This window comes from Medicago truncatula, chromosome 1, assembly GCF_003473485.1.
Source record: "Medicago truncatula cultivar Jemalong A17 chromosome 1, MtrunA17r5.0-ANR, whole genome shotgun sequence".
Lineage (NCBI taxonomy): Eukaryota > Viridiplantae > Streptophyta > Magnoliopsida > Fabales > Fabaceae > Medicago > Medicago truncatula.
This window is the reverse complement of record NC_053042.1, coordinates 44498156-44524290: the sequence shown is the minus strand read 5'-3', so window position 1 is coordinate 44524290 and position 26135 is coordinate 44498156. Positions and strand designations below refer to the sequence as shown.

General features: G+C 32.3%; 3 protein-coding genes across 3 annotated transcripts; 1 reads left to right on the top strand and 2 right to left on the bottom strand.

Annotated features, from left to right (window-relative positions):
* Positions 1-5743: 5743 nt before the first annotated feature.
* LOC25484820 (60S ribosomal protein L6, mitochondrial) lies at positions 5744-6534 on the bottom strand. The gene has a single exon (XM_013613819.3). The coding sequence runs from the start codon at positions 6300-6302 to the stop codon at positions 5994-5996; it is 309 nt and encodes a 102-aa protein (XP_013469273.1). The 5' UTR covers positions 6303-6534; the 3' UTR covers positions 5744-5993.
* A 3677-nt stretch (positions 6535-10211) lies between these two features.
* Positions 10212-11001, top strand: LOC25484819 (agamous-like MADS-box protein AGL80). The gene has a single exon (XM_013613818.3). It carries the CDS (start codon positions 10269-10271, stop codon positions 10737-10739), a length of 471 nt encoding a protein of 156 aa, XP_013469272.1. The 5' UTR covers positions 10212-10268; the 3' UTR covers positions 10740-11001.
* Positions 11002-13267: 2266 nt separating this feature from the next.
* LOC25484818 (pullulanase 1, chloroplastic) lies at positions 13268-25426 on the bottom strand. The gene is made up of 28 exons (XM_013613817.3): positions 25137-25426; positions 24872-25019; positions 24266-24318; positions 23583-23691; positions 22977-23113; positions 22671-22870; positions 22391-22540; positions 21967-22027; positions 21690-21810; positions 21189-21279; positions 21011-21104; positions 20763-20858; positions 20479-20619; positions 19990-20040; positions 19434-19504; positions 19204-19296; positions 18823-18913; positions 18195-18266; positions 17436-17492; positions 15732-15800; positions 15495-15551; positions 15323-15397; positions 14982-15070; positions 14707-14784; positions 14215-14353; positions 13833-13942; positions 13656-13755; positions 13268-13564 (listed from the first exon to the last, which is right to left on the bottom strand). Exons 1-28 carry the CDS (start codon positions 25386-25388, stop codon positions 13454-13456), a joined length of 2916 nt encoding a protein of 971 aa, XP_013469271.2. The 5' UTR covers positions 25389-25426; the 3' UTR covers positions 13268-13453.
* Between the last annotated feature and the right edge of the window lie 709 nt (positions 25427-26135).

The following is a 26135-nucleotide window of genomic DNA, read 5'->3' as shown; positions in this document are numbered from 1 at the left end:
TGGGTTTTGTTAGAGTGAGAAAACAACCACTCTATATGTTGGAGTGAAGTACCAAAATAACAAAAAGGATCATGAGAATGAAGTTTAATGTGATCATAATCATGTCAAGAGTAGTAGTTCAAAAGACAAAGGAAAGGCCAACAATGATTACATTTTTACCAACATAGTTTACTCAAAATAAAGAGATGTGGAGAAACATGAAGCTTTCTTCAAATCCCCTCACTCTCTCTACTTTGTGCTCTAGACCACACACACATAATGTGTGACATGTTCAATTCTAGAATTTATGCCCGCCCACAATTAATCTTGTTTGTTACTAGCTATACCTTAAATTCAAGTTCTCATCAATGAACCTAATGATTGTTCTAGTTTTATGGAATATTTTAATGAATAAGTGATGAGTTACAACCGAATTATTTTTGTAGTAGTATAGTTGCTAACACGTTATGGTTGAAGAATGACATAATAGATCATGTAGAGTGTAAGATAGAGGGTAGTATACACTATCTTTAGAGAGAGATTAATTAAAGGAAAGTATAGGAAGCAATAAGCTAGGTAGCCATTACTTTGGCTCAACGATTTGTGCACGAGATGATTAATTGGAGTGCAAGCCTGGAACCACGGAATCTGCGGTGATCCCTTCCCTTCTATTATGCTACCTTTATTTTGTATGTACTCTGTCATGTCTGCATCACCACACATTTTACATTCGTTCCATGGACTTCTTGTGCTACCTTCCCACTCTCTTTTTCTCCTCTTAATTTTATGTCCCAAGTGTAGTAAATAGTAAATTAAAATTTATGAAGCACAAATATAGACACCGACATCGGACATGACACTGACACGTCGACATCGATAAAATTTTGATAAAATGATATAATTCAATGTAATCATAAGTGTCGGTATCATATCGTATCGTGTTAGACACGACATGTGTCAGACACGGAACACGCCTTCAATCAGAAGTGTCCGTACAACATAGATTAAATTAACAACAACAAATGGTAAATCACCATATTCAGGCTCCATTTCCCCATTTTGATACTTTACATTATTAGTTAATCACATCATTGAAAATATTTATTACTTAGATTTCTGAATTCTTATGGAATTTATCTCTGCTTCATTACATCAAAGTTTACATCAAGCAACTTTTTTCTTAAAGATTTATGTTTTTCTATTTGATTGAGAAGGGAAAACTTCAACATGGATCCAGTATTTGATCTCAGTGTTTAATTTCAACACTTCAGAAAAGCAAAGTTGCTTGATGTAAACTTTGCTTTATCTGCTTAATATTCGTTTATATACCAAAAGACTAATGATTATCTTTACCTCCTATCTCTTTCATCCCCAACCATGTGGAACATTTGAAGCAAAAAATGTACTCAATCATTGGGTTCATGTGAGTTCACTTACTTGTATGTAGATCTAATTTTGTAAACTATAACCTGACACCTATTCTCCTATTGTATATGATTAATAACCAAAACCTACTCATCAATTTCATATAAGAGATTATCCAAAGTCCAAATTAAATCATAAAGTATGCCAAAGATTTACATGTATCAATTTAGTGTAGGATGACAAATTTGAGACTCAAACAAAGTTGTCTAAACTTTTTCGTACTAGCAATATTATTTGCTTAACTCCTAGTGTGTGAGTGGATCCAGTTAGTTATGCAAGTGGTACTAGAATTCACTTAAGCACTCTTTTCTTTTAACTTTTATGGGATGAAATCCAAGCATTTATGTTTAAGGCCAACAGATCAACATGGATATGACATCTCTTAGAAGTTTGTTTTAAATTTTAAGGCCAACAGATCAACATGGATAGAACATCTCTTAAAGAAGTTTATTTTTTTAAAAGGGATCAAAGTAGGGACCTCCATTTTAAGGAGTATCCACCCTCTCCACTTGTTTATCTAGCATACTTCGACCATATCAATTCCATAGCTTGACTACATATAATAGAGCAATTTTCTATAACAATGAACATTTTTTTTTTTTTTTTAGATAGACGAAATGGCAAAGCCATTATAAACTCTCACACACAAATGGAGGTATCGGAGTTCGAACCCCGGTCATGACATCCGACCTAACAATTTCGACATTTTGCCAGTTGAGCTAGGACTTCTGGATACAATGAACATTTCTTTACCTTACTACTGCCACTAATTAATGATGTTTTTTAAAAAAGTATTTTGTCCTTCATTCAGTTATCACTAAATTTCTCAGATCAAATATATTTTATTATTCCATGCTCATTTTCTAACATAAATTCTCTGTCAATTGTATCCTTAATATCACTACTTATATCATCAAATTGATGATAGTATACTAAGTAGACCATTAATTCTGTCATGCATCACGATCTAAAAGTCCACTTAGAACTACTCGTCTAATTTTTTTTTGACAGGGTACAACTACTTGGTTATTGTTCTTCTCCCATCTGTTTTTACTCGTTCCCATAAAAAATAACCAAGCATAAGGTAACTTGCGTAGGTGTATTTTTCAGCGTAAGTTAACTCACCCCCTACTTTTAAGATTGAATGACGACGGTCCACTCTTTAAATACAATAAATATCAAATTCACTGTAAAAAAAATACATCTCAACATCTACTTCAACATCAGCTAAAGTTTAACTTTCAAATTTCATTGTGCAACTAATATTCGTACTCTTTTTATATTGTGATTAAACTGTTACAAATTTTCAATGAACTTCACACAAAAAAATCTATCTGCATACATTCTTGAGAACATGCATGCGTTGACAATATTGGAGGTTTGTTTTTTCCATTTAAAATTTTTGTGCCCAGCAGCCTAGGTAATCATTGAAATGACTCAGGTAATGAGGCCTAATTATTGACATTTGGATTGTTTTTTTGTAGCTTGTTGTGTGTAGCACGCAAAACAAAACCAAAACCAAAGAAATAATTCTTTGAAGGAAGAAATAATTCTCCCTAAATGAACTCCTCTAGCATATGTCTTCCAATTCTTCTGTATATCCACAACTCACACTCTATCTTCAGCAAAGAAACATGATATTATTGAGACACGGAATCATAATAAAGAAATAGTTTCATGTTAAATATTAAAAATTAATATCTGGAAACTAAAAACTATCTTATATGCTCTTGCATCTGAAAGATTGTGGAGTATGCTACTCCAGTTAGTGTAGCTGGATTACAAATACTTTATATCAGTATTATTATTATGCTGTTTGTACTTGAGGAAGTCATCGATTAGAGAATTCTTTGGTGGCTGCTCAGACACTCAAAAAGGAACTGTCTCAACTTAGAAAACCAAACAAAAAAAATACTAAAAAACAGATTATTCCTAAGTCATATAGTACAATAATACCCTCTTGGGTATAAATTACTTGTTCAATGAACTTCAATGTGTGAATGGGACTCAGACTTTTCCACTTGAATTCATATAAATGAAATTAGCAGCGAGTTTTTGTTTGACTTGTAATTTAGATAAAAAAAAACCCAAGAATATGAAAATTAACAACCACAAAAATATCACTCGGATTCATTAAAAATTATGTTTATGAGGTAGATTTACGTATATGTACGCCCAAAACTTCAAAAGCATAATGAGACAAGGTTCTTAACATCAAAATGAAGGAAGCTTTGAGAAGAACAATATCAAACTGAAGTTTGCAATAACATCCAAATTTTAGAGATGAGCATATAGGCTTTAGTTAAGTAACAAAGTGAACCAAAACAAGAAAATTAAGAAAGTTGATAGTAATATTAAATTTGTTGACAATTATATTATTTTACAAGTTTACACATTAGAAGAGAGAATTTGTTTACGTTTTAATCATAATATTTATTCAAGTTGCAGAAACAGATGTAACATAATAATGGGTATGTTGGTAAATAAATAATATAGTTAAAAATTTGAAAGAGGGCTTGTAAAAAAAGACAAGGAAAAAGTTCAAGAGAGTCTTCTATTTAAGGATGGAGGTAGTATCATGAAATCAAAAGAGATGAGTTTGTATAAGAAAATTGTGTATTTCTTATATTGAGTCTCACTCATCATTACAAAACTAATTTATAAGGTGAGGAATGTTGCCACCTACAAACGTATGTTTAGGTTTTATCTCTATTCTACACGAGACTTGAGTTTATTCAATACACCCTCTCGCACCCAACACTATTGGGCTTGAAGCATGGACATAAATAGTGGGTGACACTAAATGAATAGGCTCCATTACCATTTTAAAATTTTGGTTATGCCTAGCTCAACCTCTACAAAACCGGCTTGTAAGGTGAGGACTGTCAGACACCCCAACCTTACAAACATGTTAGTATCGAAAAAAACTCAAGTCTCACATACAATAGAAAATAAGTTCTAAACATAAATTTATAAGTGGGGGAAGTTCTAACATTACAAACTGGTTGTTGCAGTAAATAATTGTAGGACCAATGATCAAAAGCGTAAACAACAGATTTCATAAAAATTAAACCACTCATTTCATACTATAGATCAATATAGCTGAGTGTTCCAACAAGCGTTGTGTCCTTAGACCAATATCACCAATCTCGCTGACAAGATTACCACCAAGATGTTTGCAGATGTCAAATTGTGATGGATGATAGGTTGTGGCTTTGAGCTGCGAAGAAAGGAAAGAGTTGATGCATCAATGTTTAGTACATTCAGCTTTTATGATGTATCAAAGTTCTGAGTTTGAGTTACTGCATGCATTCCTAGCATGTCTTCGTTCAATTCTCAACTTTTCCAGCTCGGGGTTAAAGTTTTCCTGCCTATTTGGAGATCGGGGTTAAAGTTTTCCTGCCCATTTGGTGATCGGGGTTAAAGTTTTCCTGCCTAATTGGTGATGGAAGTTTAGTAACTTGGGGCACATACTTGGCATACTTTCGATCATTAATGCAAGATTCAGTATCTGAAATGTTTCTGCAACTAGAGGCCTGACTTAGAGCATGATCAATATCTAAGTTTCTAGAAGTACATGTAGCAGCATTCCCAAGATCTATAGACTGGCCTTCAGAATGATTACTATCATTTAAACTAGGACTGGTCTTAGAAGGGTATGTTTTAAGTCGTCGTGTTGTCAGGGAAGAAGAATGTAAAACAGAACATGATGCAACTGAGCCAGAATCTGTCTGACTGGCGTAAGTACAGTTTGATGAGCTGCTGGAGGAAAAACTGGTTTCACTGGTATCATCCAATAACGCTTCCATCAATATACATGTTTGACGGTTGTATGGACAATTTTCCTTGGAAAACAACATAAACTGTACAATATCTTGGAGTGCATACTGAGAATTTCGCAGATACGCTTATGTTTTTACTTTTAAATATACCAGAAGATGAAGCTCCAAGGACAAGTTTGGTTATAGCATCCTTAGCTACTTCCTCTGCTATTGCAATTGCTACATCATCTGATTCAATCACTAAAACATCTACATGCTAACATGCACTTTCTTTGCTCACACAAACTTTTAAAAGGTAGAAGCATTAGATTTTTTGCCACTCCACTTACCTTTCGAAAGCAATTGCTACATCATTACACACTTGTGAAAGAGGGAGCACATCTTCCATTGGAAGCACAATATGATCAAAAAGCAATTGAAAAGTGGTTAACTTATATTCTGAAAACTTTCATTTTATTTATTCTTTAATCAAAACTCTTGGTGCATTCATCAGGAAAAATCCAACTAGATCAAGTAAATTAGAACTTCATGGAGAGAATTAAAATGAAGATGTGAGGTAAAATTCAAAATCAACCATGTAATAATATTTCAACTCTTGGACTGGTTATTAATTAGATAAAATGTCTCAACAAAGATAAACTCAAAATGATACATATCAATCGCATTGAAGCAAAAACATTTTGTTACTTGAAACATGATAATCCATGCTCTTTTTAAGAATTCTAACACTGAAAAAATTGTGCAGAGTCAAGCCAGTGTGCACCTGATTTGATTTGCAGACTTCATGAAATCACGAAGATTATACAATTATTTAGATTTCTTTCCTTGTTTTTTCTTGATAACTTCATCAGTATACATTATCCCCTTACCTTTGTAAACTTCAGGCGGCTTACAATTGCGAACGGTAGCTGCAAACTGATGAACCCTTTGCTTGTCGATTCCAGTACAACAAATTACATTGTTTTTGAAGCAGAAAACACGAACAGCTGGAGGCGCGGATAGTTCCACCTCATGACTGTAACCCAATTTGAGATACAGTAACCTCCCTGCAGATTCAGCTCTAGCTTTGTATCCAACACCCACAATCTTTAAAAAGCGGAAAAATTTAGCCTCCATTGATTCCAATGCAATTCAGCTTCCTAACAATGCCAGAAAATGAGAAAAATTATGGAAAATTAAAAAGAAAGAGAAACTGACGATGGTTGTGGCGGCCGGTGACCGAATCCGGCGGCGTCAAGATGAATGCGAGTCCAATTTGTTGATTTAGGGTTTCAATTTGTTCAAATTTGTTGATTTAAGAGAGGAAGTGAAATTGCGATGCGACAAAAATAATAATAATAAAAGAGTGTTAGGTTCTTTGTGGTAAAAACAACGAATAAAGTAATTATCCAGCTCTTCTAAAAAAAACATATATATTTCTTTTTCCTTAGATATTTTTTTTTTAGAAGTGTATTTGAACATTCATTTATTTGATAATCTTTTGGGATAACTTAAATATACAAAAAAAATAAGTATTGGTACAAAAACTAAAGTAACACTTACCAAAAAAAAAAAGTATAGGCACAAAAACCAAAGTAACACTTATCAAAAAAAAAACCAAAGTAATATAGAGAGAAGGTAAAAACATAATGTGAGTATGAGAAATAAAGTTGTCATAAAAATTGTCAAAAAAATGACTTTTTAAATATCATTTCTCTTTTTTTTTTTTATCTAGCTTTCCCTAAAAAAAAGTAATCATCAAGCTTATCATGGATGAGTTTATAGATTGACCGATAAGTGATACTCCCTCAGTTCCTTTTTTAGTGTTTTTTTGGGAGAAATTTTTTGTTTCTATTTAACTGTCATTTTTAAAATTCCATCAAATTTGTTCTTTTGTATTTTTCCCTCATTTTAAATAATATATATAAGTTTTTTTCTTTTTTTGTGATAGTCGGGGTTTTAACCCCGGACCTTGCATATTTTATATATTGTCATTACCAACTAAGCTAAGTTTACAAGAACAATATATATAAATATACGATTAAAGTCTTTTAATATCAGTATAATGGAAAAAAATATATAAAGGGATTAAGAATTGACAATTTTTTTTTCTTCCAATTCCCAACAAAAAAATTACAAAGAAAATATAAATAAAATATAAAAATGATTTGAAATATACAAAAATTAGGGTGTTGCAGTTGGTTCACCATCTCCATCTCTTTTTTGCCTAAAAAAAAAAAATACAAAAATTAGGGGTTTAAGTGAGGTAACCGCTTGCAGCAAGTCATTATGACAGGTCTGCCGATGGACTTTATTTTTGAGGAACATATAGGGGTTTCCCAAATAAAATAATAATGAAAGAGTGTTATTCTTTGTGGTAAAAAACTACGAATAAGTAATTATCTGATTTTTGCTCAAAAAAAGAAGAAGTAATTATCTGATTTATGGACGAGTTTATAATGGATGATAAATAAGTGATAGTAAATGATTCTTAAAAAAAAAAGTGACGGTTGACGATTGAATTTATTAGTAACGTTTTTTTGATTGGATTACGTTGGTAATGTGTGATTGATTATTCTTGGTCCATTTTTTTTTGTCAGGTAGTTTAGAGGTTAGAATTCTCCTTTTTTAAGGAGAATAAGTGGGGTGTCCGAAGTTCGAACCCCGGCCCCTAACAATGCATGTCCCTGCTAACTGAACTATGCTCATGGAGACCCCTTTTAAAACCTTATATCCGATCAAATGATTGATTAATTTGAGGAGATCAATCCGATAATCCATTAGCGGAGAGTCCGTTCAAAATTAATATAGATAAGACTAAAGAAATTAGCATAAAGAGAATTTGAACATAGTCTCTTAGTAGAGCACACTATAAATTTTATGTCTATGCCATCAGACCAACTCGTCGAACAAAATACAATTATATATTTTTTTACAAACCAAAATCAGAATTTTTGTCATAGCATATTCAACTAAATTGTGGCTCCAAGAGATATTGAGAGAACAATATCCATATTAAGTAGGGATGTCAACAAAGCGTGGTGGGTGTGGGGAGTAGTTTTCCAATCCCGTCCCCATCCCCATCCCCATGGATCGTGAAGCTCCCGCAGAGACCCAATCAACATTTAAAAAGTACCAAATTTATATTATTTTCAATCGAAATAACAATAGATTTTTTTTATTTTTTATTTTTATAAACTGATGCAAAAGCATCATACCATTAGATTAAAACAAAAAAAGATTACAAAAAAGAAAAGGGGGACCAAACCAAAACCTTTTCAAAAGGTAGAAAATCTAAAGTTGGGCATACCCAACCTGTTCCTATTATAATCTCCTCTAATAGAGTCAGGTAAGTTGTCAGACAAAATAAGTCAGAAGAAGTTAATGAAAGACCAATATTTACAAGACTGTCGGCACAAACATTTCCCTCTCTAAAGATAAATAACAATAGAAAACAATTAGAGTTTAATCATAAAATTAATAAAAAAAAATTAAGACACTTTTGTGAGCCGTGACAACAATAAACATCACATATAAACAAAATTTTTATTTTTTTTTGGTCAGGTAGCCTAGTGGCTAGAAATTCACTTTTAAAGTGAATAAGTGGGGTGTCCGGGGTTCGAACCCCGGCCCCTGCATATAATAATGCATTGTCCCTGCCAACTGAGCTATGCTCACGGGGACAACATATAAACAAAATTTATACACATGCTTTATGACAATAAAAATCAAAATAACATATAAAGCAATTGAATATCACTTATAAAAGTTTTTTTAAGAAAGTGCTCAAGGACGGGTAAGATCCCCTCCCCTTCCCCGAACCTCCCTCATGGGACTTTCTCCCTTACCCATCAGCACTTGGAAATTTTTTTACACATCTGAGGCTCATAATAGGACAGTCTCCACCTATAAATTACGATACAAACTGTCATCCAAATCTTAAGACATTTAAATTTCAAACTATGCGGTTGTAATATTGTTAAGGAAACATTAACAAATCATATTCCTGAAATATAAATTTAAACCAAAATAAAAATATATATTTCAAGAAATATTCTTGAAAAAGAAAGAAAATATTGATATTTTTTTAAAAATAAAATAAAATAAAAGACATGGTTTTTAATGAAAAATAAGATAAAAATTAATGATTGTAATTATGATAATAACAAATTAAAATCCTAATTCAAAGTATTAAAGAGAATATTAGTTTGACCGATGAAATTTTATTTGATAAATAAGAAAAAATACAAATACTTGGAAAAGTAGAAAACAAATGTGGTTATAAAATTAAAGGAGGAAATATTGAAAATAATTAGTAGAAAACAAATGTGGTTATAATGTTCAATGAGAAAATATTGAAAATAATTATAGTCATAATAAATGAAAGTTTGAATGAAAATAAAATAAAATAATTACTATTTTAAACTTACGCGTAGAGATATTCAATGTATACAAACAATAATGACATAAACATATTATAATTCAAATAATATGACAACTCACACAAAATCACAATGCACTCGTGCACCCCAAATAAAAATTACATATTTCAAATATCGTATTATGCGACAATAGCAACGCCTTAAATCTTTTAAAGGAAGTAGTTAATACCAGATGATTAAGGTGGGATAATATGTTTTTTTTTGAATCAGGTGTAATAATTTACGACACAAGACTTTTAATTATATTTTAGTAAACTTAATTTTGATATACTATCTTACAAAAAAAAATATCATAACCAATCATATGTGTGTTTACAAATAGTTTCGATTAAAGTCAAATATTTTTAATGATATGTAATTATGATTATTTTACAATATAATTTTTTTTATAGTGACATTCTATATATATATATATATTTTTTTTTTACAAAATTAAATTGTTTTTGTTATAATACACTAATGTAGACATTCTAAAATATGGAAATAATATATGATTCTATTTCAAACCAAAGGAAATATACATCATTCACACGATGACTTGTCATATTTTAAAATGGGGTAGGTGATATGGATCGTTATAAAACCCGTAAGTCACGGAAAATTAACGCACATTTTTTTCTTTCTAGTTTCTTGTAATTTTTTTTGCAGTTGTTTTGCAACCATGACGAGAAGGAAGGTGAAACTTGCCTTTATCTCTGATAACGCGGCAAGGAAGGCAAGCTTCAATAAAAGAAAGAAGGGTCTCATAAAGAAGGTAACTGAACTGACAACACTTTGTGATATTCCGGCTTGTGCTATAATTTCCAGTCCTTTTGGTTCTCAGATGGAGGTTTGGCCGAATCCAGAAGAAGCCAAGAAGGTAATTGAGAGGTATCAAAGTTATTCTTTGATAGACGAAAACAAGAATGTGAGCCATGAAAGATACATTATGCAGATGATTGCTAAAGGAAGGGATAAACTAAAAAAGTTGAAGCATGACAATCGTGAGCAAGAGCTGAATCTTTCTATGCTACGGAACTTGAAAAACAACAATTTGTATGAAGACCTAACTGCTGAAGAACTGAAAGATCTTGCTAAGCGTGTTGATAAGAAGTTGAAGGAGGTTGATGGCAAGATTGATACACTTGATTGATGAACTACTCCATTCGATCCTATTTATAACAAAAATTTCAGTCAACAAAAGTTAATGTATATGATTAACAAATTGGACTAAATACATCCATTTTTGTTGACCAAAATGTTTCTTATAAATAAGACCGGATGAACTATTATTTTAAGCTATTTATTGTTGTTTTGATGTTATTTAAATTGCAATTTTGATTGTTGCTCTGAGAGCATTGTGATGTCTCTTTCATTAGGTCATCAAAATAAAATTCATGGATTGTTGTTATAAACCTTGTCTTTGTAATTCTTCTATGAAGAGATCCTTTTTGAATTCGATACTTTAAAGTAATAAGAATATTAATTTATTCCAACATTAGTATCTTAATTAAAACATAAAACAATATTGTTCTAATTTTACAATAAGTATTTTGTAGAAAAAAACGTTAGTTGAGTTACATTAGTTTTAAGGTTTTATTATGAGTTTTATTATCGGATTTAATAAGGTTTTCTATAATTTTAAGACATCAACCTATAACCTAAAAAAAGAGAAAAAGACAAAAGTAACAAAAAAAACCTACATTAAGGAGTGTTATGAGAATCTTTTTTGAATAGATCCCATTAGAAGTTGATTAACAACATGAGCACCATCAACTAATGCATAAATGTGTTAGCTGAGTTATGTTTTATTGTAGATACTAGTTATTGTTAATTGTAGAGTAAAGAGGCTAGTCAAAAGATAAAGGATTTGCTAATATCAAAATTTTGATGCCAAAGTCGATGTTTTATTTTTTTAAATGTGTAAATTTAGAAGATAAAAGTAAGAGAGACAAAGATAAACAAATATGAAATCATTTGATGTTTAAATAAAATAGTTGTAAACAAAGTGTATATTCTGAAGAGGACACAAAACATTATGTTTTTTTTTTTTCTTTTTCAAATCTCTAAAAATTCATTTTTAAATTGTTGAGTATCAATTTTTTATTTTTTTTATAATCCACAACAATTGGGCTGTGAGAAAAGAAAAAAAAAAGTGATTCGCAATAACTCGTTGTCCCAATTCAACTCAATATGAAGAATTTAGGCTGTGATGTCTTTCATTTAACGTGATCAAAAGCTAAAAGCTTGATCATACTTTTATGAATAAATTAACAATACAACAAGCTATAAATATTCTGGTGCTCATTCATCTATAGATATATATTATATTGTGATATGAATAAATATTCTCTTATTTATTTAGAGTGAGCTTAATTAACTCAGTTAGTATAGACAATACATAATATATACAAGATTCGAATTTCAAACTCTGACTACCACATAAAAAAAGACGAGTAAAAAAACAAAAAACAAACAAAAAAAACTGTTGGGAAAATTTGACTAGTGAAAATATAACGTGAAATAGAAATGCAAGAATACAACGTAAAAACTCCAAAGAGAAGAAAACCAAAAAAATAACACTACAAATTTTTACAACACATAAAGACTACTCTTAAACATCCACCGGCCTCCGTACATCCATACTCTCCAAAGAAAATACCTAACTACACGTCACATGTCGAAAAACCATGCTGAAAACTGTAACAACTATGAAAAGGTGCAAAATATTGAAGAGATTTCGTTTCACCTAAATACTAAAATATTGAAGAGCAATATCAATCTCAAGCATTCAAAGTCCAAGCTGTTATTGTGAAAATCCAGCTTTTGTTAAAAACTTTTGCGACGATTTTGATAACCTCGTGTAAAATGCATCAGGATGAGGTTGTTCCCCCCAACAATCATACACCATCAAATGAAAATTACATAATATGCAAATATGATCAATCTATGACCGACCATTCTCTACCAGAGAGGATTTTCCGGCTTATCTATAATAACAAAACCTCAATAGCAAACAGTTTTTTTTTGAATAATCAATAGCAAACAGTTGAAGACCCTTCTTCAAGGTAAAATTGGACCTGATCTAGATATAGAGGAAATGATGTCTCCAATCCTAAATATAACTTGTGGCATAGTTGTCATACTACCACAATTTATAAATGACTCTTATGTTCTGAAAAATGCCTTTCACACATCTAAATTGTATAATCTGGATGTGTAAACAGTCCTAAAATGTGTATTTTACAAATCTAAATTGTACAATCTGGATGTATAAAAGGTCGTAATTTTTTTTTTTTTAATATATACGTGTCTGGATTGTACAATCCAAACAAATTCCATCCGGTTTTTGTAATCTACGAGTGAAATTAGAATTTTGGGAGGCTTTTGAAAATGTAAAGAGAACTCAATAGCAAAATAGCAGAAGTATCTTACTCAGAATTTAGGGTGAATATAGAACAGGGTAACTCATTAGAAATTCACTCAAAACTCATTTTCAGCATTGAAGTTACCAAACCTAGTAGTAAACTACAAGCTTTGGATGCCATAATATTAGAGCGTGTATGGTTCTTTTTTTTTGCCTGGATGTATTAGTGTCATTTTACTGTATGTTTCTTTGTTGAATCTAGATGTATCAGTTGTAACGCTATACTAATAAAGATTTTGTACTAGTTGTATGGATGTAGAGAAAAAAGACGAAAAATTTATGTGTGAAATTACACGACATGTCAAAAAAGTGTTTGAGGTGTGACTGCAAAGGTCACACAACAACCATCCCTGATGAACCAAAACTAGCATCATAATCACTTGTAATTATTACATTATCGGCTTAATATCCACACCCGAAAGAAAGCATTCACATTCACTTTACATTTTCCTTGGCTCGACGAACACAGCTGTCGTCCTTCGAGACACAACAAAACAACCAGAAGAAGCCTCATATTTTGAACTCTTAACAAGCTCATCAGATGACATTTCCTACAACACAGTACACACCATGGAATTGAATGCCTCATTTGAAATTATAAGTAGATAAAATTCAACCAATTGAAGATGAAAGTGATTGTACCTGAATGGGATGCAATTGAAGATTTCTTGATTGCAGGGAAGGGCTAACAAATGATACTTCTTGTGGACTCGCGTTGAAAACGACAACAATGAATGAATATCTGCCCAACACAATTGTCAACAAAACTAAAGCATGTCCTAGTCATAAAAAAAAAAATTGCAATATGTTTTAACATACATGGGATCCAGCTGAGACAACCCAGGAAAGCCATCATGACCATCTTCAATGCTCATCACTATGACTCCAGAAACCAGCGATGGTCCAGTGTTGTGAAAGCGTACTCGTTGCTGCAAATGACACCGGAAATCAAAATATTAAAGCTTGAAAAACTATTACTCAGATCGATAACAATGACAGTTGCCAATGGTGATGATTATAATCATTAGCATTTTAATTATTAACACTGCAGAATTTGATACTTCAGAATTCAAGTTGATTAGCATGATGAAAATAATTAGTTGCTGAAAAAGAATATTTCTTAAGCTGATTAAGAACTTCAGTATCTATGTACTAATTGATGAAGTAATTTTACATAATGATGAAATGTAAAATATCTCACCTGTATAGCATTTGCCGTCCTCAGGCGGAAAAGTGCTGAAGAATACCTTATACGCAACAGGTTTAAGAAATTATCCATGGTAGCTAGGATGTCAATCCTTTGAGGCCTGAAGGATGGGTCTGCCAGTCTTGGTTTCATTCTGAAAAGTCAAAGGATACTCAAGATCATCAAGTAGTAAACAAATTCAATAGAAGTGGTAAACAAACAAAATGATTCCCTTAAATCACAATTGCAACAACCCAACAGATAATAAGTTTTATCAATGTAATGCTGGGTAAGTCGGTGTCCTAGTGTTGGCATATTTTACGAAGCGCCAACAAGTGCGCTTAGAAATTATCCATATAAAAGTGTAATACTTGATAGTTGATATTACTAATATATTGAATGTTATACTTTTTAATAAAAAAATAATAATTCCTTAATCTGTACCATTAATGCATGCATTTGAAGACCGTTCACTAAATGGTGATAATGAAGTATTAGAATGCTTACAGTGACCAGTGTTTTTCATTTTTCTCCTGTGGAGGAAGACCAACACCCCAATTATTGGAATTGTATGTAAAGTCAAGCCTGAAATTGCGAGATTAAAAGTGAAGTTAGGAGAAAGAAGCACATTATAAGTGACACTATATCTGTATAAAATAACAAAGCAACAACTATAAATATTAGACCATTATAATGATACAGATGTTACTAGTTTTGGCAAATTTAATGCAGTGACAATGATAGTTAATACGCATAGCAGAAGTTGATTGTGTAGAGAATACCTGTTGAACCAATCCCCAGAGTTGTATGAATCTCGATCCAGTGATTTTGAGCGGAGTATCTCATCACCGGAGTGAAAAAATGGTATGCCCTAAGAACAGAAATTCTTTAGTACCATAATAGTCTCGCTATAAGAAATTGACAGTTACAATATGCTGAACAATCAGATTATACTTTTGCAAGTCTATTAACTTATCCTATATTTTGTCAAAAAATTACTTCTTATTCTAGATTGTCTTATCCTACCCTATCCTATTTGTTGCACTTACTGAAGCCTCCAACATAAGATCAGTATAAATAAAAGAAATACAAAATCTCGTGACTTAAGCAGCAAACATTTTACCTGTGATAATGCTATAACACTTGTTGCCAAATGGTTTATCCTGCATCTCTCAGCTACACCGATATCCATCGGAGTCTGAAAGTAAATAATGAACTTTTATCAGAGACCCAGAAAGAAAAAAAAATTGCATGTGCAAAATAAAATGTTAAGAATATTGATGATATCACATTACCTTTAAGCTCACAATGTCAAAGAGGGTTTCATTATCATGAGCAGAAACATAATTGACCTGAAAAAGTAAACAACTAAAATGTTCAAAATGTTTTTATCCCCTTTCACAACCACATTGTTTAAAAAGATGGTCAATGTTCAATATTGATAATTTAAAATCTTGATCATTTCTCAAAAATACAGAGAATTATAGAAGTGGAAAAGTGGGGACAGGGGATATACTATGGAATACACTTACAGTCTCTATAGGGTATGAGGCAAATGCAACCGGTGTCCCACCATATGTTAATACTTCCGACCCTTTCACCTGATATAATCATAATAAGTTATTTGGCAATTTCTCATAAAAAGAGTTCTCATTCTGCCTACAGGTATCAATATTTTGATGATATCATATATCAGAGGAAATGCACCAACATTTTCATTATTGTGCATATTAAGTTCACAAATTTGTTGCATGTATGCAGAATAACAAACCAACCAAAGCTGCAAGCAGTTATCTGCATACTATTTCCAATATATTTAGTCCTGGTCCTAACTTCCTAGCTGTAAATTTTCTTTTTAAGAGTTCTGATTCTAAAAAACAATAAGGCCGCTCTCTCCAGCTACCGTCAATACTTCCATACACAGATCTGGAGCATGGACATAAACAGGTGGTCCTCAACAACATTGTCTCGCCCTTAGGACTGAACATCTAGAGTGTGGTGGAATATGGGTGGCCCAATAACAGATTTAGGATAACCTCTAAACCCAGCTTAGAATTTAGGTTTTAGGTCTTGCTCAACTCTTAAAGCTATCTCAAGAGATGAGGATTGTCCAAGCCTTATAAGGAATCGATGATTAATTTGGCCATATCTCTAGTCGAGGTGAGACCTCAGCAGCAACTAATCCTGTTCCTAACATTGTCATCACTCGCCACGCCAACCATTGCCGCCCTCCACTACAAACTCCAAGAGTCATGAGTCGCGACTCGCGACTACCACTCTCCATGATCATCTTAGGCCTTAGCCACTTATTCATAACAGTCATTATAATTCTCTTATTCAAATATTAGCAATCTGACTTGGGAGATTACCAATACTCTCACCCATTCCATGTTGCTTTTAACTTGGATAATATAATACTAGCATATTTTAATTTTAAGGATCGATGATCGAATATTCTTTCACCCTGCTATCACCAATGTACATTTTCACGTCTTTTTAATTTACATTGCAGAGCCCACAATTTGAAGGCTACTGTTGGACTATTTTTTATTATTATTATTATTGTTGTTGTTGTTGTTCTTTTTATTATTATTATTATTATTATTATTATTATTATTATTATTATTATTATTATTATTATTATTATTATCATTATTAAATAAATACTATTATATTTTACAATAGCAGTTATGGTAGTTATTCTGTAAGTTATTATGTAGTAAGTAGTTATTAAGTTAGTTATGTATTGTGTGTGAATAAAAGGGAAACCACAGGCTGTTGTGGGTTACTTTTGAAAATTAGAAAGTGGTTATTTGGGAGGGAGAGGCCAAGCTCTCAAATTCTTGGACGGGAGAGAACCATGAATTTCTTGGAAATTTATCGTATAATCTTATTCTGTCAACAATAAAAGTAAATTATTACTATTAAATCTCTATGTTTGGTACCAGTTTCCATCAGCTACTTCCCCAACAACCATCCATTCCCAGCAGAATAAAATAATATTAAATTATTTATATCTCAATTTTTGAATACACATTTTTTTTTTCTTCCTAAAAACAAGAAAACACTAGATCATACATCAAAATAAGAATTAAATCATAATTTCAATATTATTTCACAATTACTAGGGCAATTCAACTATTCAAATGAAACAGACACGGTGATATTTTTTAAACATTATGCACACAGTACAAATTTAATTCCAATAGACATAGCAAGTGGACCAATGTCAATACCTCTTCTCCTTCGGAGTTGGTTAGTACAAAGTCTTTCAAGTTTCCAGCCATTCCAATCTAATAAACATGAAAGAACAAATTGATCGGAATAGTGATAACAGGATGTTACAGAGCTCTAGCATTCTAGCAGTCAATAATGCATGTCTGTTTTTTGTATTGCATTGATTCAGTTACAGAGAACCACAAGCACACTAACTCACAGAGAGAAGGGTCAAAGAGAAAGTAAGAGAAATTGAGTAATTTGTTAAGTTTATATGATCAAAAAGTTGTGTCCCATCAAATGCAAATGCAGATCACATATTAGATAGATAAACGATAAAATTTGTGGCTGCTACAGCTACCAAGTATCCATCTTAAGGGGACTATGTAAGTAAGCAAATTAAACAGTATAAATTAAGTTCTAATTATTTTGAATTTAACTAATCGAGAAGACAAAGAAATTAACTTCATCTATGCAAAATCATGTCAAAATATTGTGAGCTAATTTCTCTCCAAAATTTTGTAAAGAGAATTTTTTAATCATCTCCCCGGTTCTTAATGCTTACTATCTGGATATAGGTATAAAACGACACACCTATTCAAAAGCTGAAACAGACAGAAGAAAGGATGCGAGTCAAAAACATAAAACATCAAAATTTACATGAAATCCAACCATGAAAATGTCAAGTTCGCCAGCAGGCACTGCAATATTCAATAATTTCCAGTGTGTTCCAATATTTTAAACTTGAAATATAATACAAAATTTCATAAAGCCAAAACCTGGATGTGATCCATTGATGCAGCAAGCATGGATTTCATATTAGCTTCTGTTCCATGATCATGGCCATTAGGCTGCAGAAATAGGATAAAACGCAACAAACAAGTTTTTGAATTAAACTTGCATGCAAGCACTAAAAGGGATTGCTGTGCATATTTTTTCCATGTTAATTTGTGGCAACAACTCATATTAAATTTCTGCCAGTGGAGCGAAAGATGTTCATTATGAAGTGGTAAATGGGCAACTAATAGCAGATAGGAATGGATACAGAAAACATCTAAGGAAGAGGCCAAAAATATACAATCTGTGACATGAATAATTATATGTAGGCCAAATTGCAAAATAGTCTTTTTTTAATAAAAAAAGTTATATAAATATATGAGAAATGCTAGCAACACACATTTTAACACACTTTTCAACACACTCTCTTTGATTGGTTAAAATTCACACGGGTTCCACCAAATTTATATGGGTCCCACATAATTTTGTGAGACCCATGTGAGTTTTAACCAATCAAAGAGAGTGTGTTAAAATGTGTGTTGCTAGCATTCCTCTAAATATATTATCAAGAAGCTTGAGAAGGGAGGAGAAGGAGTAGGAATTAAGTTATATAAGAAAGAAAATAAACACCTGCAAAAGTAGACCAGTCACAAAACCCTGTTGAAGAGGGTGGCCAAATGGAGATCCACCAAGCACGGAATCGCGAATTCGATCGTTAAAGCTGAATATTACATTCCAGCAAGACAAATCAACAACAAAAAAATAGAGTAGTTTGAAATTCAACACAGAAGTTTAAGCAATGATGCACAATTATTAAAAATTAGAACGTGACAGCCATATCAGTTGAACTTGCATCCGCAGATGCATGTTTGAATTGACTTCTTTCTTAATAAAAAAAAATACAAAAAAAAAAAGAACATTTAAACCAGAAGTTCTATCTTGTACATTTAGAAAGAAAAAACGTTTTGAATGATTATTAAGCAGCATGTGGTGGAAAAAGGCAAAGCCAACCTCCCAATTTGTGTTCCAGCAAGATTGAACTGAGAAGCGTTTATCCCACGCCCATTTTTGGCAACTTCACCAAAGTCCCATCCTTCACCATATCTGTTTTTCAATTAAATAAAAATAAAGAAATTAATATGAGGAAAAAATACAACATGCGAATGAAGAGGGATGAAGATCATAAAGAAATTCATCAATGTGTGAACCTCAATAAAAAAACAACATTTGAGAACAATTACATGTAGATGCTTGAACCATCAACTCCATCCTTTTCTTTTGTTAAACGTTGGAGAGCATTTTTTGCTTTCACCTGCACCCATGTCACGAAATCATATTTCATTTATTTTATTTCCTTTTTTTTTAACAAGAGAAAACTAATGCATTTCATTAAAAATCAAAGAATCAATACAAGGGGGAGTGTCAAAATAAAGCTGAGAACTGGTGTTGTATATGGCCACCTTAGCCAGGTTATGACCAACCATATTAGCCTTGTCATGCATTCATTTATTTTATTTCCTTGTCACACATTCATTTAAGAATTCCTATAAACATACATTGATTTATGATATCAGATTCATCTTTTATTAAAAAAAAAAAAAATTGGATTCAACCCATAATCCAAAATCAGAGGGCCAGAAACTGCTGAAGTTCTTTTCTGTGTGACCCATAACCGAGTGAAATAACATTATAGCATATTTGTTAGCTCTTACTTTTTGTCTATCCATATCTTGCATTTTCTTATAATATAATTTCATATTAAGTCAGTAAAATGCCAAAGTGAGTTACATTACATACCATTGTACTCTTCATTATATGACCCATAAGGTCAAATCTGAACCCATCAACCTGGAAAGAAAAAATAATATTATGATGAATGAAAATCAATCTATGGAATCTCAATACATATTTTTTAGAAAATTGAAGGGAAAGTATAATTAAGGTGAGGATAAAAAATCCTTCAAATCAGGATAACTTAAACATCAAAGAACAACAAAAATACAAAGCTGCAGACTGCTTAATCTCTCTACAAATCAGATAAAGAATCTCCAATAAAGATTTCATGAGCGGGAATAAATTCTATAAAAATTATAAAATAAAATGAACGCTGCGCATAAAATCAATGATGTACTATTTAGGAATTTAGAAGGTCCATTCCATTAACAGAAAAACAGCAATGTTCAAAATCATATATATCAAAGAGGAAACAAGTAAGCACGAGTGAAGACATAAACAACAACAACAACAACAACAACAACCACAGCGAGTGAAGATATAAACAATCACCTTATAATTGACTGCCCAGTGTAAAAGATCATCGAGGATCAAACGCTCAACCATAGAGTGCTCACTCGCAGTATTATTCATACAAGTACTGTTCTCAATGAAACCATCTGTGTTCCTTCTTAGATAGTAACCTGGAACAATCTATAAGATACATTTTTTCAGACCACAGAAGTAGATATGCTAACAAAATAATGGAGAAATACTCAATAGGACAGCTACATATATACGTATCTAAATAAAATAATTAAAAGTCAACTGAAGAAAAATTCTTGATAATTCCTGACCTTATCAAGGACAGAATGTTCATCAAAGGGTCCATTTCCCTGCAAATGATTGTAGACAGTATCCAACACAACACGAAGGCCAATATGACTAAGAGCCTGCGATGTACATAAATTCCAAGAGACAGAACAACAAAAGAACTTATTTAACCCACAATAGACAATGGCATTACTCTTCCACATAACAAAATTAACTACAACTTATATATCGATGAATTTAACATCAGGGTTAAGAAACATCGAATTCATACCTGAACCATCTTACGAAACTCAATTGTACGGTTTGGACCATTTGGGTTACTTGCATAGCTGCCTTTAGGGACACCCCAAAGAACAGGGTTGTACCTTTTTAAGACGAGAACATAAATAAGAAAACTTTCCCATATATGAGTGTCTGAATTGTCCATCACCGTGGTATTAGAAACTTACCCCCAGTTATATCCATCAAAGTTTTGGATGGCTGTAATAAGAGCTTGTTGCTGATCTGAATCAGGTGGAAAGCTTTCCAGTACCGACGTATCTATCAAAATGGTGAAGTCAGATATATACAAAAGGACATATAAAAAACTGCATGATAGAAAGATGAAACAAATGTTAAATGGACATTAGAATTGCCTACATAGACATAGGTATTCATTCAATTGACGACACAGTAGTAACTGAGACTAAGAGAAAGTTTCCCTGAAGACTGGAAAGCATAGCTTAAACTAAAACTAGATATACATAAAATTCCCTTTAACCTTTTAAATTTATATTACCAATTTTTAATTTGCAAATGAGTTAATTAAAAACATTGGAAAAAAAAATTATAAGAGTAAAAGCCCAAATATGACTCATTCAAAAACTAGAAGTTCCATGAAAGATGTTTAAAGGAGGGAGTTTAATTGCGAAAAAGGTTTTATTCAGTGGATAATATGTTATAAATCTTACCAACATTTCTCCAGTTCTCCTTTTGATCATCAACCCCAGCAAATTGAAATGTTGGCAATAGATGGACATGGGTGATACCCGCACTTGATAATTTCTTTAGATGAAGTACACCTGCTGAATCCTTCAAAAATATGCATGTAGATAATTCAAATAAGATAATAGGCAGCAAAACAAACAAAAAGTGAATTATGTCCATATCTATTCATAAAAGATGGAAATTTTTATTCTTATCGAACTCTATAGTTAGAATTTAGAAAGACTAAGATGTAAGGATTACCGTCAAAGTAAAGGCAAGATAACCACCGCGAAATTCAGGTTGCACAGAGAGATCATTGGCACTATATGGCAACAAGCAAAGGTGATAAGCGTTTAGAGCGAGAAAGAAAATATTACTTTAGAGCAAGCAACAATCCCAAGTGATACTTCTAAAAACAAAGCAGTAAGCACAATAATTAACTACTTTAATGATTATGGAAATTGGCTAATGTGTATCGACAACTACAGACTGGCAAGCAATATAAGCCTAAAGATATCTGGAGAAACCAGGAGAACTAAAAATTAGACAAATTCAAATGAGAAGCATAAAAAAATAACATTATTTATTTATAAAACATTATTTTAATTTTAGTGCTTAAGGCATACACATGTTTTTCAAAGGTCACCAAGATAACTATGATAAAATTAAAGATGTGAATAGTTACCTGAAATCCCTTATATGCAATTCATATATGCTTATATCAGAGAAAGAATGTAAAATGGGTTTCTCATCTGCCAGATTTTCCCATCTATCAGGTTTCAACTCATTGGAGTCAAGATTAAGCAGAAAAGTCCGCCTGCCATCTGATGAAAGTCTGCTTAATACACAAAAAGAAGAGGTTAAAACAACAAATCATTTGGGAAATTGAATTTTGTATTTAATCACTTAAGATCTAGATTATAGAAATAATTTGGAATAGACAATTGAAGGAAAACTAAGCATACCCTCTAGCATATGGATCATTAGCATAGCATTTTTCAACCCGCGAAGTGCTCGGGTGGTATACACATACTTCATAAACATAGTAACAACCCTCCCAACTTTTTGGCCCTTTAGTTCTCCAAACACCGTGTTCCTCCTCAAGAGGAACAATTTCTATGGGATCATCTCCTGATGGGTGCTTATAGATGTAAGCACGCACCGACTGTTTTCACCCAAAAATAATGTGCAAAGATCTATCTTAATATTAAGATAAGGTTGAAGAGAGTGTCCATAGGAATTTTATGTTATTTCAGTGGAAGAAAATATACTTGAGCGGTAGGCGCCCACAAGTAAAGTGATACAGCTTCCTCTGAGAAAAGTGCACCGAGTGGACCATTATATGAAAAAAGCTCATCTAAAACACCAGGTAACTGCAAACCAGTACAGTCTCTGCATTTCTCATCAGCTGAGCAAAATCATGAAAGGAAATGTTGTTAGTAGAAACTAATGACTACAAGGCACTTCTTCGTCCCACATTTACACAAGAATACAATGATATAAGCCTAAATATCATCAAATATAGTGCAAAGCACATGCCGCATAGAGTTTTCATTCTACACAATCTAGTGCAGCATAGTTTAGAAATTAACTAAACTATGCTAATAAAAGTGCTTCTGAACACAAATATATGTGTAGAAATTTGGGGTCTAACACATCCTTACAAAACCGGCTTGTAAGGCGAGGAGTGCCTCCTCTTTATAAACTCTTATCAAGAGTCCTATCTAACCGATGTGAGACTAAATCCACCCCCTCAAAGTCAAGCCAACACAAGGCAACTAGGGGCAGATTGCACTTAAGGTGGGATTACTAACAATATGCTATCCTATAACTTTTAAATATACTCCTATGTGTTATTGAAGACAGCCAGTACTTACAATCATAAATAACAACCGCCAACTGGGATTTAAGAAGAGATTTAATATCGGAACCGGGAGGCAGATTGAAAGCTTTGTAACCTCGAATGTGTGGAAATTTCTCCACCACCTATAAACACAAAGTTTGCAGAAGTAACTAAATAGTGCTTGTTCAAAAGCCACCACATTGTCAAAAAGAAGAATAAACAATTAGTCCCTAAACTATCATTGTTTCACCAATTTGGTCACTAAATTATTAAAATCGACTAAAAGGTCCTTATACTATTCTCCTCTCCATCAATTTGGTCCCTAAACCAGTTAACTGAGCGACCAAATTGATGGACGAGAATCAGGTTAATGCCTCAAATAGCCCCTGTAATTTGGGTGAGGTCTGAAAATATCCCCCATAAAGGGTTAAAATATGAAGAATCCAAAATTACAGGGTGAAATTTGTGTTTTTTATTTTACAGGGGCTACTTTCATACCTTTCCCAACTTATAGGGGTTATTTGAGGTATTAAACCATGGGAATATATTTTAGGGACTTTTTAGTTGATTTTAATAGTTTAGGAACCAAATTGGTGAGAGAGCGATAGTTTATGGACTAAATTGACTGTCTATTCCTAAAAGCAATCAGAGGTATTTAGCAGTGCTTGCTATTTTGAAAAATCATAGAGATGATACAGACTAAAAAGCGTGTATTACATTTGCAGGAAGGCCAGCCTTATCCTCTTGAAGCTTGATTTTCAAATCCTCGCCTATCAATTACAGATAGAAAGAGTCAATGAACATTTGTAATCAATTATAAATGAAAAAAAATAGAATATCTTTTGTCACGCACCAAAAAAACTAGAAATTATGAATCACTAACAGAGACAAATGGACGCTCGTAATAGTTTGAGATGATGGAAATGGATTAAGAGGGTGTTTGTTTTCACTTTTAGATGCCATAAAAGTGCTTTTCAAATGTCAAAAGCAATTTACACTCTATAAAATTATATTTGACATTTTTTTGAGAAATCAATTTTATAGACTAAAAACAATTCTACTTAAAGCTAGTATTTGTAGCTTTTGATTCAAGAATTGATTAACACACAAATTTATAATTCAACTTAATGTACCCAAACACAAATCACTTTTTTTTGCAACTAACTATAAGTCAGAATCAATTCACTCAAAATTAATTCTTGTCAAAACAGAACCAAACATACACTAAATGCAACCACATATGACCGGCCTTCAATCTAAAGTATCGGTGCTACATACATACACTACAAGCTGAAAAGAAAGTAGAAATTCAGAAAATATAACCTTGAATTTGAGAATTAGAAATGTTCAAAGAAGCATCTTTACTGGAAAGTAGGTAACAAATCCCATTTTGATGATGATCAACATTCCAAGCAATAAGCGATTGAGTGAGCCAATAAGCTCTTGAGTACAATAACAAATTATCCTGCATCTGGGCCATCATAATTAAAACAAAAGTTAGAAATCCCAATTAAAAAAAGGATTTGTATTCAGGAATGAAAGAAACAATGATAAATGCAGAGGCAAAAAAGTGTGTGTTTGAATAAACCTGAGAGATGGAAGTAGTTTGATCGACAGAGAAAGAAGAAAGGGAAGAAGAAAGAGGGGGTGGGGTGTGAATGCGAAGTGAAGTAGTGTGGAAAGTAGTAGATGAAGAAGGAAGGTAGAACAGTGAAGTAGGAGGGAATGATGGAAGAAGATTGAGGTTGGAAATTGAAGGGAAAGAAAGTGAAAATGGTGATGATGTTAAACGAAGCATTTTTCTTTCTTGTGTTTGTTGTGAGATGAGTGAGTGAAGCATGTACTTTCATTTCTCTTTGTTGTCTTTGCGTGTAATCAAAATATCTACTCATTCACAAAAAGTCAAAAACCTTTCAAACTAAGCTTATAAAAGTATTTTCATTAAGTTTTAGGGTGAATTTGAATTGATTTATTTGAATTTATATATTGCCAAATATTTACAAGATTGTTTGTCACAACTTATGAAAACAAATTTTAACATGTTCATAAAGTTTTTTTTAGTTTATTTTCCTAAGTTCTCAAAGATAGTTTATAGTTTATACGTAAAACATTTTAAGGCTTTTAGTTCTTTAAGTACTTAGTTAATGATATGATTCTTTGTCCAAGTCCGTTTTCAACCAATACTAAAACTTAAAGCGAACTTTAAGAATGTGACATTTTTAAAAATTAATATTTTTTCAAAATATATTTTATGTAAATTTTATTTTTCGGGCATTTTTAGATGCACAAATGTGGTTCTCGTGAGCCTAGTTTAGTTGGTATGGACAAAGCATAATATATGCAAGGTCGGGGTTCGAACCCGGCCACCACAAAAAAAGAAGATGCACAAATGTGGTGTTGAGAGCACAAAGCCGCACATGTTTATCGACGAGTGGTAACAACAATGGAAGGACAAGGCATTTGCTATACACATCCTGAAAATCTTCCAGCTGAGAATTCTCTGACCAATTTCGACTACATAAATATTTACCGGTTTGTTTGTCCATTATATTTTATCAATGAACTGTAAAATCAATTTAGTGGTGAA

What these genes read in the sequence shown, in the direction of transcription:
- LOC25484818 (XM_013613817.3), bottom strand. Translation starts at nt 25,388, where the DNA reads ATGCTTCACTCACTCATCTCACAACAAACACAAGAAAGAAAAATGCTT. An exon ending in ATCTTGCCTTTACTTTGACG is followed by an intron (nt 21,811 to 21,966) that starts GTAATCCTTACA and finishes ATATTTTTGAAG; the next exon opens with GATTCAGCAGGTGTACTTCA. An exon ending in ATATAATGAAGAGTACAATG is followed by an intron (nt 19,505 to 19,989) that starts GTATGTAATGTA and finishes ACATGGGTGCAG; the next exon opens with GTGAAAGCAAAAAATGCTCT.
- LOC25484819 (XM_013613818.3), top strand. Translation starts at nt 10,269, where the DNA reads ATGACGAGAAGGAAGGTGAAACTTGCCTTTATCTCTGATAACGCGGCA.
- LOC25484820 (XM_013613819.3), bottom strand. Translation starts at nt 6,302, where the DNA reads ATGGAGGCTAAATTTTTCCGCTTTTTAAAGATTGTGGGTGTTGGATAC.